Source organism: Salmo trutta, chromosome 4 (genome assembly GCF_901001165.1).
Source record: "Salmo trutta chromosome 4, fSalTru1.1, whole genome shotgun sequence".
Lineage (NCBI taxonomy): Eukaryota > Metazoa > Chordata > Actinopteri > Salmoniformes > Salmonidae > Salmo > Salmo trutta.
Window position 1 is genome coordinate 45,842,704 of NC_042960.1, and position 12,390 is coordinate 45,855,093.

At 39.7% G+C, this 12,390-nt stretch overlaps 1 protein-coding gene across 1 annotated transcript in view; it reads left to right on the top strand.

Annotated features, from left to right (window-relative positions):
* The first annotated feature begins 1,829 nt into the window (after positions 1 to 1,829).
* LOC115192461 (protein-glutamine gamma-glutamyltransferase K) overlaps positions 1,830 to 12,390 on the top strand; it is a 30,399-nt gene continuing 19,838 nt past the window's right edge. The window contains exons 1-4 of the mRNA XM_029750977.1: positions 1,830 to 2,100; positions 8,641 to 8,909; positions 10,069 to 10,260; positions 11,189 to 11,440. Of these exons, the coding sequence (XP_029606837.1) occupies positions 8,642 to 8,909; positions 10,069 to 10,260; positions 11,189 to 11,440 (712 nt within the window). The 5' untranslated portion in view covers positions 1,830 to 2,100; position 8,641. The remainder of the gene's footprint in view (positions 2,101 to 8,640; positions 8,910 to 10,068; positions 10,261 to 11,188; positions 11,441 to 12,390) is intronic.

Consider the following 12,390-nt stretch of genomic DNA (forward strand, 5'->3'; position numbering starts at 1 on the left):
AATGACTACTCTGTTTGTATTCTGCGATATTCCCAGTCACCTTTCCATGGTTAAATGTAATGGTTCTCGCTTTCAGTTTCGCGCGAATGCTGCCATCTATTCACGGCTTCTGGTTAGGGTAGGTTGTAATAGCCAATCAGCATTCAAGATTAGTCCCACCCATTGTGTAGTACAAAAACAAAGACTCCAATTCAAACAACTAACACTGTTTTATTCCCCTTGGACATCACTGCACGCGCGATAAAACAGAAGAGTATGTACTACAATATTTACGTTGCTGGATGTTTATCTCCTCCTTTTCAAAAACAAGAACAAATGTGCCTGGGGCGACCAGTGGCACAGTTTCACCTTTTGGGGATCTCAGCTTTAAGGTCTGAAAGGCATTTGCTTATTGGGCCAGTCAGGAGTATTTTGGGGTTGGCCAAAGATGATGATCACATGCCCAAAGTAAAGTAGCTTTTTTTCACCTAAACACAGGGGAGGAACAAGAAGGACCAGACTACTGGAATTCTTTGCATTTTGTTAGTTATCAGTAAAAAAAAATCACCTGCCCAATGGGGCAACCAAAGAGCAGGCTCAACTTCCGCAACTGCTTAGGTCACTTGCACAGGGCAATATGGCAACCCTTACCAATCCCTCATTATGTGCGTGTGTGTAACCACTCCCATATGTGTGTATGAACCAGTCCATGTTCTCTCCATATGTCTGGGAAGACTTTAGCTGGCATTATTGTACGTTTTTGTGTGTAAGTGAACAATTTGTGTAAATATACGTATACTGACACAATCCACAGCAGTTAAAGTTAAGTGGAAAAAGAAAGTGGTGGCATTATTCTATGTAGGTTTGAATTCTGCCAACATGCTGTATTCGTTCTGGCTCATTAGGAAATTCTTGCAATGACATGTTTCCATTTCCTCACCCATGGTACTGTGAGCCTGGTTCCTAAGAACCATTCTACTAAATCTACTTATTCATGATAAATAGCCTACTTCTTACCCTCACTGTTGACAAACAGATATTAATTTCACTGACATTTATACAAAATAATGGTGAAGTGAATGTTACGAGAATGTGAAGCATCAAGTTATAAGATATTGTACTGTCCTGTGATGGGGCTATGTTTCTGTTTAAAGAGACCCATTTGGATTTGATTTTACATCACACATGTGAGTCTCAGATATGTTGAACTTTACATTTGTCACCATGAATTCTCTCAGAATGCAGAGGTAACTGTTTTACCATATACAGTGTTAATACAGCAAATGTGGATACCGTATGACAGGCGGTGTGTTTACATATTTTTAGCCTGCTCTGTAGTTACAGATCATGTCCTAATGACTGCTCTGTGTTTGGAGGGGCTTGTTTAAACTTACTCAGAGGCAACTTTCACCTTTGCAGTCACAAGATTTATGAGAAATGGCACTCTAAGGGGCTCACATGAGAGTGAGAATGACATCACAAGTAGATGTCTCATATGTGCGCTTAGGTTTGTGTGTGTGTGTGTGTGCGTGTGTGTGTGTGTGTGTGTGTGTGTGTGTGTGTGTGTGTGTGTGTGTGTGTGTGTGTGTGTGTGTGTGTGTGTGTGTGTGTGTGTGTGTGTGTGTGTGTGTGTGTGTGTGTGTGTGTGTGTGTGTGTGTGTGTGGGTCCATGTGTGTGGGTCCATGTGTGTGGGTCCATGTGTGTTTGTCCTGTAGGTTTAGAATCCTTTTTCTTGACATGTTTAGACAGCACAGTGGTAGAGTTTCTGCATGGAAGCCCGACTGGTTCAACTACTGCATTCATGTGAGCAGTCTCATGACCGATCCCCTGTGTGTAAAGATACATGACTTTTCCTCCCCTTATGAGGTGGGGAGAAGGGTGTGTCTACTGCCTCACAATCTTGAGTTTAAAAGGTCTCTCAAAGACGATATACTAACAATAGTTCACAGCGTGAACACAGCGTGAAGACCGCATAATCTGTGAAGAAGAGAAGACGCGCACCGCATACCAGGGCAATATTATTTTGAACCTGTTTACCTGACTGTTCAGTCAGACAAGGGCTGCCAGGTGATTCAACAAACACTTTAACCCATCGGAGAACTCAACACATAGATTACAAAGTAAGTGAATATCGATAAATGTCTATAATTGACATCTTGATTCATTAATTGATGTAATTTAATTATCATTAGGATTGAATATTTTCCAGTTGATTTACAAATGTTCCATCCCGAGAATAAATCACTTTTCTCCAGGCTAACCCTGGAAGTGTCATTCAAAAGCATATAAAGCATATAAATAGACCTATGTTTGGATTTGATTAGAGCTTTGATCGAATATTGAAGCCTGATGCTACCTGAGCCTGATGAGCCATACATTAAATACATTTTATGAGCCCTACATTAAAGGCATTTAATGAGCCCAAGCCCAAATGATTGTGCCGTTATCCAATATAGGCCTATGATATATAAGATACTGCACATTACACAAGACAGAAAAACATAAAAGCCCATAGATGTAGCTAGCTATATGCTCTCTTGGGTAAACAAGTGAACAAACTCCAGTATGCTAATCTTTTGTGAACTGTATTACTCCATTGTATTATACTGTATTATATGGACTGGAATTAGGTACCTCGTTCAAACCATGATAAAGCTGGGAGAGAACATGCGATTCTGGGTCAGTACATGCGGCCTACAAAATTACAAGTATAGACTAGTGAATAAGATTTTAATTTTGAAATACAATAAGATGCATACAGTGCCTTCGGAAAGTATTCAGACCCCTTGACCTTTTCCACATTTTGGTACGTTACAGCCTTACTCTAAAATGGATATATACCTTGAAAATTATTATCTATTTTGTGAAATTGATGGAGAGAGAGAAAGACTGTGAGAGAGTGCTCGTGGGTGCACTTATTTTAAAGCAATGATATTTGAGTGATGTTTTAAAAATAATCTTTACAATTAAAATATAAGGTGACCCCCAGAAGCCAGATGGAGATGTGTACCTTTAGATGTGAAAGTCATCCAGTAAAATCCTACTTGAGTAAAAGTCTAAACGTATTATGTTTTAAATATACTTAAGTATCAAAGTAAAAGTATAAATCATTTCAAATTCCTTATATTAAGCAAACCAAATGGCACAATTTTCTTGTTTTTTGTACATTTACTGATCGCACTCTCCAAAACTCAGACATACAGTAATTTACAAACAAAGCATTCGTGAGTCCGCCTGATCAGAGAAGTAGGGATGACAAGGGATGTTTTCATGATAACTGCATGAATTGGACTATTTTCCTGTCCTGCTAAGCATTCAAAATGTAACGAGTACTTTTGGGTGTCAGGGGAAATGTATGGAGTAAAAACGGCATTATTTTTTGTAGGAATGTGGTGAAGTTAAAGTTGTCAAAAATATAAATAGTAAAGGAGTAGTAGTAAATAGTACAGATACCCCCAAAAAACTTCAGGGATTCCTGTTTTTCTACAGTCAAAGACTACGATAGCCCAAGGCTGTAGCCAACCAATGTAGCCATGACTGCCGTTGTTTAACATAGGAGTCAACCTATTTCCTGTAGTCTCAAAATTATTAAATGTTTTGTTTCGTGTAATAAAGTTGACCTGAAATGGAGCACACTTTGTTAATAACATGTATTAAATCATATAAAATAATGTCATTCAAAGAAGTTGACTCACCCACATAAGAATACCTGATGTATCAGCTAGACTATGGTTTCTACCTGAGCACATGAAACGTGGTAATATCCTGCAATTCACACCTCCCATATAGATGGCGAAAATTGGCATAACTCTTGGTGCTTGGCCCCTCTTTCCCGCCAAACATTCTTTTGTTTATTAAGAAGTGCTGCGTGAACTAAGCAGTGACTCCACTTCTGTCAGCGGCATCATTACTGTTGATAGTTAGGACACTTTTTTAGAACCCAGCGTGAACCGGCAGGATTAGCCAATTGACTGCTGACAAAGTAACATACACCCTTGAACTAATTTGTTTGGGCAATCAATTAGTGACCCTGCATCCTACTGCTGGCTGAAGCTAAGCAGGGTTGGTCCTGGTCGGTCCCTGGATGGGAGACCAGATGCTGCTGGAAGTGGTGTTGGGGGGCCAGTAGAAGGCAATCTTTCCTCTGGTCTAAGGAGATCCCAATGAAACAGGGCAGTGATTGGAGACATGTGTAGGGTGCTGTCTTTCGGGTGGGACATTAAACAGGTGTCCTGACTCTCTGTGGTCACTAAAGATCCCATGGCACTTTTGTAAGAGTAGGGGTGTTAACCCTGGTGTCCTGGCTAAATTGCCAATCTAGATCTCATACCATCATGGCCACCTAATCATCCCCAGCTTCCAATTCGCTCATTCATCCCTCTTCCTTCCCCTGCAACTATTCCCCAGGTCGTTGCTGTAAACGAGAATGTGTTCTCAGTCAACTTACCTTGTAAAATAAGGGTGTAACAAAAGAAATAATATTAATAATTAAAGGTCAATAAAAGTGTAACAGTTGTCAAACAGTTAACCAGATAAAATAAACCTGCAATGTTATAAGAAATGTATTTGTCTGCATTGAATAACATTGTAATTCAAATAATAGACAGACAGATTTTCACAGAACAGATTTACATTTACATTTAAGTCATTTAGCAGACGCTCTTATCCAGAGCGACTTACAAATTGGTGCATTCACCTTAAGATATCCAGTGGAACAACAGATAGGGTGTGACTAAGGAAAAGGACACAAGAAAGAAACCGTATAATAGGGTGTGGTAATAAACTAGATTATTTTGCCTGTCCTTATTGTATGATTTCGTGCCTGCATGTCATTATAATGGATTGGTCTGTTATTTTGAGACCTGCCTTATTTACATCCTCCTTTGTTAAGCCTGTTTCTGCAGTATTATATCAGAAAAGTAATAACAAAGAAACAAATAATTCAAGCACTTATAGGCATGAGTTCACTCACACGGATACACCTCACCAGCCTACATAACTTGACCTATACAGTATGACTATTTCAACCCTCATCTCATTTAAATAGATATGTCTACAATATAAATACATACATCTACTACATTACATCCACCACAGACTAGCTGTATCCAAACCTGAGGGCAAACCCTATCAACAGTGACTGCTGTATGTAATCAAGTCTACTAGGCAAAGTGTTCAGGTCATGGAAGACTGCTCTAACACAGTAGTATCAGAAACAGGCTTCAACAGTGTACATTATGTATCAGTCAAAGTCTAGCCATGCCTAACCCACAGGCTACTGAAACATGCTCACATTCACGTGCAGCATTTTCAATCCTGGCAGATAAGATGGAGAGCATATTCTTTCAAAGTTGACTTGGTTTAAGATGTTGGCAAACATGTTTCATGAGTGGTTTGATGAGCATGAAAATGCAGTGTAAACCATATGCCATGGCCGCGTAAGTCACCAGATATCAACCCAATTGAACACTTATGGGAGATTCTGGAGTGAGATAGGATATTCCACCACCAACATAACACTAAACGATGAAATGTCTCATGGAAGAATGGTGTCGCATCCCTGCAATAGAGTTCCAGACACATGTCAAGGCACATTGAAGCTGTTCTGGCTCGTGGTGGCCCAACACCCTATTAAGACACTTATGTTGGTGTTTCCTTTATTTTGGCAGTTACCTGTATGTGAGTGTGTGTCCGTGTGTCTGATGGTTTATGTGTGTGTGTGTGTGTGTGTGTGTGTGTGTGTGTGTGTGTGTGTGTGTGTGTGTGTGTGTGTGTGTGTGTGTGTGTGTGTGTGTGTGTGTGTGTGTGTGTGTGTGTGTGTGTGTGTGTGTGTGTGTGTGTGTGTGTGTTGTGTGTGTGTGTGTGTGTATGTGTGTGTGTGTGTATGTGTGTGTGTGTATATATTGCATGCATATCGTGTTTGTGAAAGTACGGTATGTGCATATATTTATGTGTAGGCCGGCAAGTGTCAGTTATATTTGCACTATTTAGGCATTTCCAATTTTAGTTAGACTGTTCACATATCCCACTATCCACTTGTTCACACATCTCAGCAGTTGCGCAATTTCTATCTTGAACTCAAAGTCAGTGGAATGTTTTTACACCCTCTCTCCCTCCCATGGTTGTTCTTAAGTCTGAGGTCTCAAGTGTTAGGTTTAACATTGACGATGAAGAAACATTCCTTTCTCTCTCCGTCTATAACTTAGCCTCAAACTCTCCACTCCTTTCTTTGATTCTCCTCATTGGTATGTACATAAGTAATGAGGTGGTCAGCCACTTTAAAGGCCCTGTGCTTTTTATGTGTATTTCCACACTATGAGGTTGGAATAATACTGTGAAATTGTGAAAATTAGTATATTTCCCTTTAGTGAAATTTCAGCCTGTTTTGGTGGGATGGAGTTTTGGCCTGCCTGGTGACATTAGTTAATAGACCAATAATCAAGAGATTAAAACCTCTCTGACAATAACAGCTAGTTTTAAGTTTTCCTCTCCCAGACAGTCCTAGCAAAATTCTTGCTTGGGAAACATTTATTTTGTAATAAGCTTTTTTTTTGTTAATTTTTGACCACTTCAAATAAAAACAATCACAGTAAGATACTTACCTCTAGAGTCTAAGCCGTGTCTAAGCCAGTAGAGGGGGGGGGGGGGGGGGGGGGTGTCTAAGCTACGATATGGAATTCTTTTCAAATGGTCATACCAAGGATCATTTAGCTATTTGATTTAGATCTTTAAGACCCCTTAAGGTATCACATTTTTGGGGAGGAGTGAAACTATTGGCATTACTGCTATTAGCCAATAGAAACACATTGAATAACAGATTCACTTATCCCATTATTTTAGGACTAAAATAAAATTTTAGGACTAACTATATATGTATTTCCATACTTTTTTTTAACTGGTACTGGGACCTTCAGTTGAGTCTTGAGGCTTGTGGCCGTCCTAGAGCAAAACCGACACCATTGTATTCATGAGAGTCCCATCTTTCAATAGAGTGGTCATAATATACTGAACAAAAATATAAACGCAACATGCAACAATTTCAATGATTTTACTGAGTTACAGTTCATATTAGGAAATCAGTCAATTTAGATAAATTCATTCGGCCCTAATCTATGGATTTCACATGACTGGGCAAGACCCACTGGGGAGCCAGGCCTTAATTACAGACAGAAATACTCAGTTTCATCAGCTGTCCAGGTGGCTGGTTTCAGACGATCCCGCAAGTGAAGAAGCCAGATCTGAAGGTCCTGGGCTGGCGAGGTCACACGTGGTCTGTAGTCTGTCGTTGTGAGGCCGGTTGGACGTATTCTCTAAAACGACGTTGAAGGCAACAATTCTCTGGCAACAACTCTGGTGGACATTTCTGAAGACAGCATGCCAATTGCATGCTCCCTCAAAACTTGAGACATCTGTGTAATTGTGTTTTGTGACAAAACTGCACATTTTAAAGTGGTCTTTTACTGTCCCCAGCACAAGGTGCACCTTTGTAATGATCATATTGTTTAATCAGCTTCTTGATATGCAACACCTGTCAGGTAGATGGAATATCTTGGCAAATCAGAAATGCTCACTAACAGGAATGTAAACAAATTTGTGCACAAAATGTGAGAGAAATAAGCTTTTTGTGGATCTGGAAAAATTCTGGGATCTTTTATTTCAGCTGATGAAACATGGGACCAACACTTTACTGATATTTTTGTTCAGTGTAGTTTGTAGAACAAACCGTTTGGACGCTACAGATGTTTTCCTTAGAATACTGATTTTTGGGATGTCTCATGGTCTGACAAACATTGCACTAGCTCTGCCACCTTTCACCGTACAGTAGATGTGGGATTGACACGCAGCCCATGGAAAAAAAACACATATCTCTATCTTAAACAGATGGAATTTGATGGGGATTTCTGTATTATGGCGCGGAAATTGTAGGCAAGGGTAAATTGTTACACAGAAATGATTTGATATTGAGATAAAAAGGGCTACATTGGACCTTGCAGTGTTTCCTTATTGAGACTGTGCTCTGTCACTGTGTCGTGACAGTCAGTGCGAAGCAGGAATGCAGATAGATTGTGGGAAAGGCTTCCAGTAGGACTAAAGAAGTTACTGGAAAGCAATCTACAAAGATGATTATTACCAGTGGTGTAAAGTACAGAAGTAAAAATACTTTAAAGTACTATTTTAAAGTACTACAGTGTTTTGGGGTATGTGTACTTTACTATTTATAGTTTTGACAACTTTTACTTTTACTTCACTACATTTCTATAGAAAATAATGTACTTGAGTAATTTTCTGTTAAGGTATCTTTACTTTTACTCAAGTATGACAATTTTGTGTGTGTGTGTGGTGGGGGGAATGAAATAAAAAGGAGTTGGATAAAAGAGAGTGGGAGAAGAAGAGGAGTTTATGGGAGAGACTGGACACATAATAGGAGAGTTAGGAGGGGTATTAATATGTTTATATGATCACAAGTAATGAGTATACCATAGCTTTAATTCACTCATTAGATGAGAGGACTACATTTGATTTGTGATGCACATTGGCCAATTATAATGACAAATGTTCAAAAAGTTATTGGATGGATCTGGATGGATTGAGGATAGAGTTCTAAGCACATGCAAAGTGACAACAATACATGCCACTCTCTGTTTTCTTCTGATTCTCAGGATGCCTGTGGAAACACCGTCAGTCAGACACACGTCTACAATTGGTCGCTTCCCATCAGTCACACTAGGATGGGGGAAAGATGAGGAGCCAGAGAAGAACACAGGGGAAGGGGGGTGTCGACAATGGTTACGTAAGATCTGTCCTTGTTGCTGTCAAAGACCGAGCAAAGATAATGACATCGCAGATAAGGTTGTCACAGGGATCGATGATGCAGACAAGCTTGTGGGGAATGGTGACAAGCCAGTCACTAATGGAAGTAACCTTGAAGGTAATTTACACTTTTAAAAATACCATACAGTTGCTAGTGAAAGTCTACACACCCCTTGCAGTCTTTACATTTTGTTGCCTTAAAAATTAAATCTTCAATTGGATTTCCTTCCTACCTATCTACACAACCTACTCCAGATTTTCAAAGTGAAATAAATAAAAAATGAAGATGTATTGATTGCGTATGTCTTCACACCCCAGAGTTAATACTTGGTGGAAGCACCTTTGGCAGCCATTACAGCTGTGAATCATTTTTAATAAGATCCTACCAACCTTTCACAACTCATAGAGCAACATATATCCATTGTTTTGTCAAAATTGCTCAAGCTCATTAAAATTGTTGGGCAGCAATATTCAAACCCTGTCTCTGATTTTCAAGCAGATTTAGGTCAGGACTGAGACTGGACCATTCAGGAACACTCACCACATCTTGGAAAGCCATTTTGGTGTCTATTTGGCAGTAACATTTGTGTAATTGTCCTGCTGAAAAATAAAACTCTTACCCAGGGTTAGGTTTTCAGAAGACAGTTTTTTTTCTGTAACTTTTTACATGGGCTTTTCTCCATTCATATTTATTTTGATCCTGACAAACTCTGCAGTCCCTGCCGGTGACAAGCATGCCCGTCACATGATGCTGCCACCACACTAATTACAAATACAGAGGATCAACATCATTGCATTCACTCTCCTTATGGAAAAACATGTTCATCTTTTTAAGGTATCTGTGACCAACAGATATATATCTGTATTCCCAGTCATGTGAAATCCACATTATGGCCGAATTAATTTATTTCAATTGACTGATTTCCTTATATGAACTGTAACTCAGTAAAATATTTGAAATAGTTGCACGTTGCATTCATATTTTTGTTCAGTGTATTAACTCTGGGGTGTGAAAACATATGCAATCATAACAACTTAATATTTCTTTACAAGTATTATTCATTTGGAACATTTTAGATCATTTTCTTTCACTTAAAGAAATTGGAGTAGGTTGTGTAGATCTGTAAGAAAAAAACAAATTTAATCCCTTTTTAGATTTAATTTCAAGACAGCAAAATGTGAGCACTGTATTTCATTGTTACTATGCAAGACATTGTGACATTTGTGACAGAATGGTTGACTTTAATATGAACTTCCCTCTCTTCCTGTTGTCTCAGAGCTGTTGTTGATTGTGCGGTCCATAGACCTGATGAAAAAAAAGAAAGGTCAGAACCGCATGGAGCATCACACAGACCGTTACTACGGTGATGGCCTCATCATCCGCAGGGGTCAGATCTTCATGATGTGGCTTGACCTCTCGCGACCTTACAATTCCAACACGGACAGACTCCACCTGGAGCTTAGGACAGGTCAGTGAGACATTCTGCTGAATCATGAAGGGTTACAATGACACAAAAATGTCCTCCCTTGTTCCCCTGATGGGAAGCCCTAGGGCTAACAAGTGCACATGATAACAGTAAGCCCTTTATAACCAATCATGGGAACTGACAGAGTAACTAGTTGGTTGTGTGTTTTTGTTTATTGGCATGAGTTTGTGTGTCAGTGTGCGCTTGTGTCTTGGAACGGCCCTGTGTCTGCACCATGTTTTAGTGATTATCACCATGGTAACTGGAGTTATGCATGTGGTTTGTGGCAAGCCTCCAGTGTTTTACAGGAGCCTGCCTCTCTCACAGTCCTGCAAAATCCCCTCTTTCCACTGACAATTCATTCCTACCATAAACAGCTTCGCCACCAACCAACCCACCAACTAATTTCACCATGCTCTTTCAGCTTCTAGATTGTAATATTTATCTTAGAGATTAATTGAATATGAGTGTGTACTGAATGAGAGATGTGTATTAATAGACAAGCAGCAAATCAACATTCAGGACAGATACTGCATGGATCTGCAGAATGAGTGTACTGTGGGTGGATTGTAGATGTGTCTGTGTGTGCGTGTGTTTGAGGATGAGAATGTTGCTCTGCTTGTTGTCTCAAACACACCCTGTTAACACCTTGGGTGCAGTCACCAATCTGACAGAACTCTTTTAGGAAGGAATTTCTTGATGCCGTTAATAACTAACTACAGATTATGAATCAACACGTGTGTTTTATTACTAAATGAAATATCTGTTTTTGTCAGTGTTGCCAACAAACCAACTTCATGTTATTTTTTTCATGACAGCAATAAATGAAAAATTCAGCTAAAATAGGAGTAAGAGAAATTGCACTACAGAATTTCAACATATTTTGTTCTTATGATACTGAGTAATATTTGTGTGTGTCTGTCTGGGATAGGACCCTTGCCTACAGTGGCAAAGGGCACCCATGTCATCATCCCATTGGTTGAGGAGCTGGAGGATGACCGTTGGGAGGCCAAGATTGTGCAACGGGACGGCAACAGGCTCAAGCTGTCCATCAACTCCCCGCCCACAGCCGTGATTGGTCGATACCAGCTCACCGTGGCAACGCAAAGCCCAAAGGGGGAGGCCACATCTACACATGACCCTGGGAATGACATCTGCATGCTGTTTAACCCCTGGTGTGAAGGTGAGAGAGAGTGAGAGAGAGAGAGAGAGAGAGAGAGAGAGCGAGAGAAAGAGAGAGAGAGAGACAAAGACAAAAATGTCCTCCTGTGAGCTACCTATATCCCCCACTAGAATTCTCATACTTTAATGAAGACAGCTTCTCCATCCTGGAGGGGTAATCAATCATTTCCAGGCCCAGGGACATGTACTAGTCTGTGGCGACCTAAATGCCAGAATCGGACAAGAACCTGACAGTAAATCTCAGTAAGAACCAAAATAATGGTGTTCCAAAAAAGGTCCAGTCGCCAGGACCACAAATACAAATTCCATCTAGACACTGTTGCCCTAGAGCACACAAAGAACTATACATACCTTGGCCTAAACATCAGCACCACAGGTAACTTCCACAAAGCTGTGAACGATCTGAGAGACAAGGCAAGAAGGGCATTCTATGCCATCAAAAGGAACATAAAATTCAACATACCAATTAGGATCTGGTTAAAAATACTTGAATCAGTTATAGAACCCATTGTCCTTTATGGTTGTGAGGTCTGGGGTCCGCTCACCAACCAAGAATTCACAAAATGGGACAAACACCAAATTGAGACTCTGCATGCAGAATTCTGCAAAAATATCCTCCGTGTACAATGTAGAAAACCAAATAACGCATGTAGAGCAGAATTAGGCCGATACCCGCTAATTATCAAAATCCAGATGTAATACCCTTGTTTGAACCAGGTATTGAGTTTATTTGTTATAATTAATTGGTTATATATTTAAAAGATAATTGAATTACTCCTAACCTGTAATGTTGTTAATGCATTATGCTTTTGAAGAAATATTTATTTAATGTATAAGTGAATAGTTTGTTTTACTTTGAATTGTAAGTTTTGACCAATAAGGTTGCTCGTTAAGTTGTGGCCAATGGGATTTGACCTGGTTAACGGGAGGCCTGGGAAAAAAAGAGAGGAA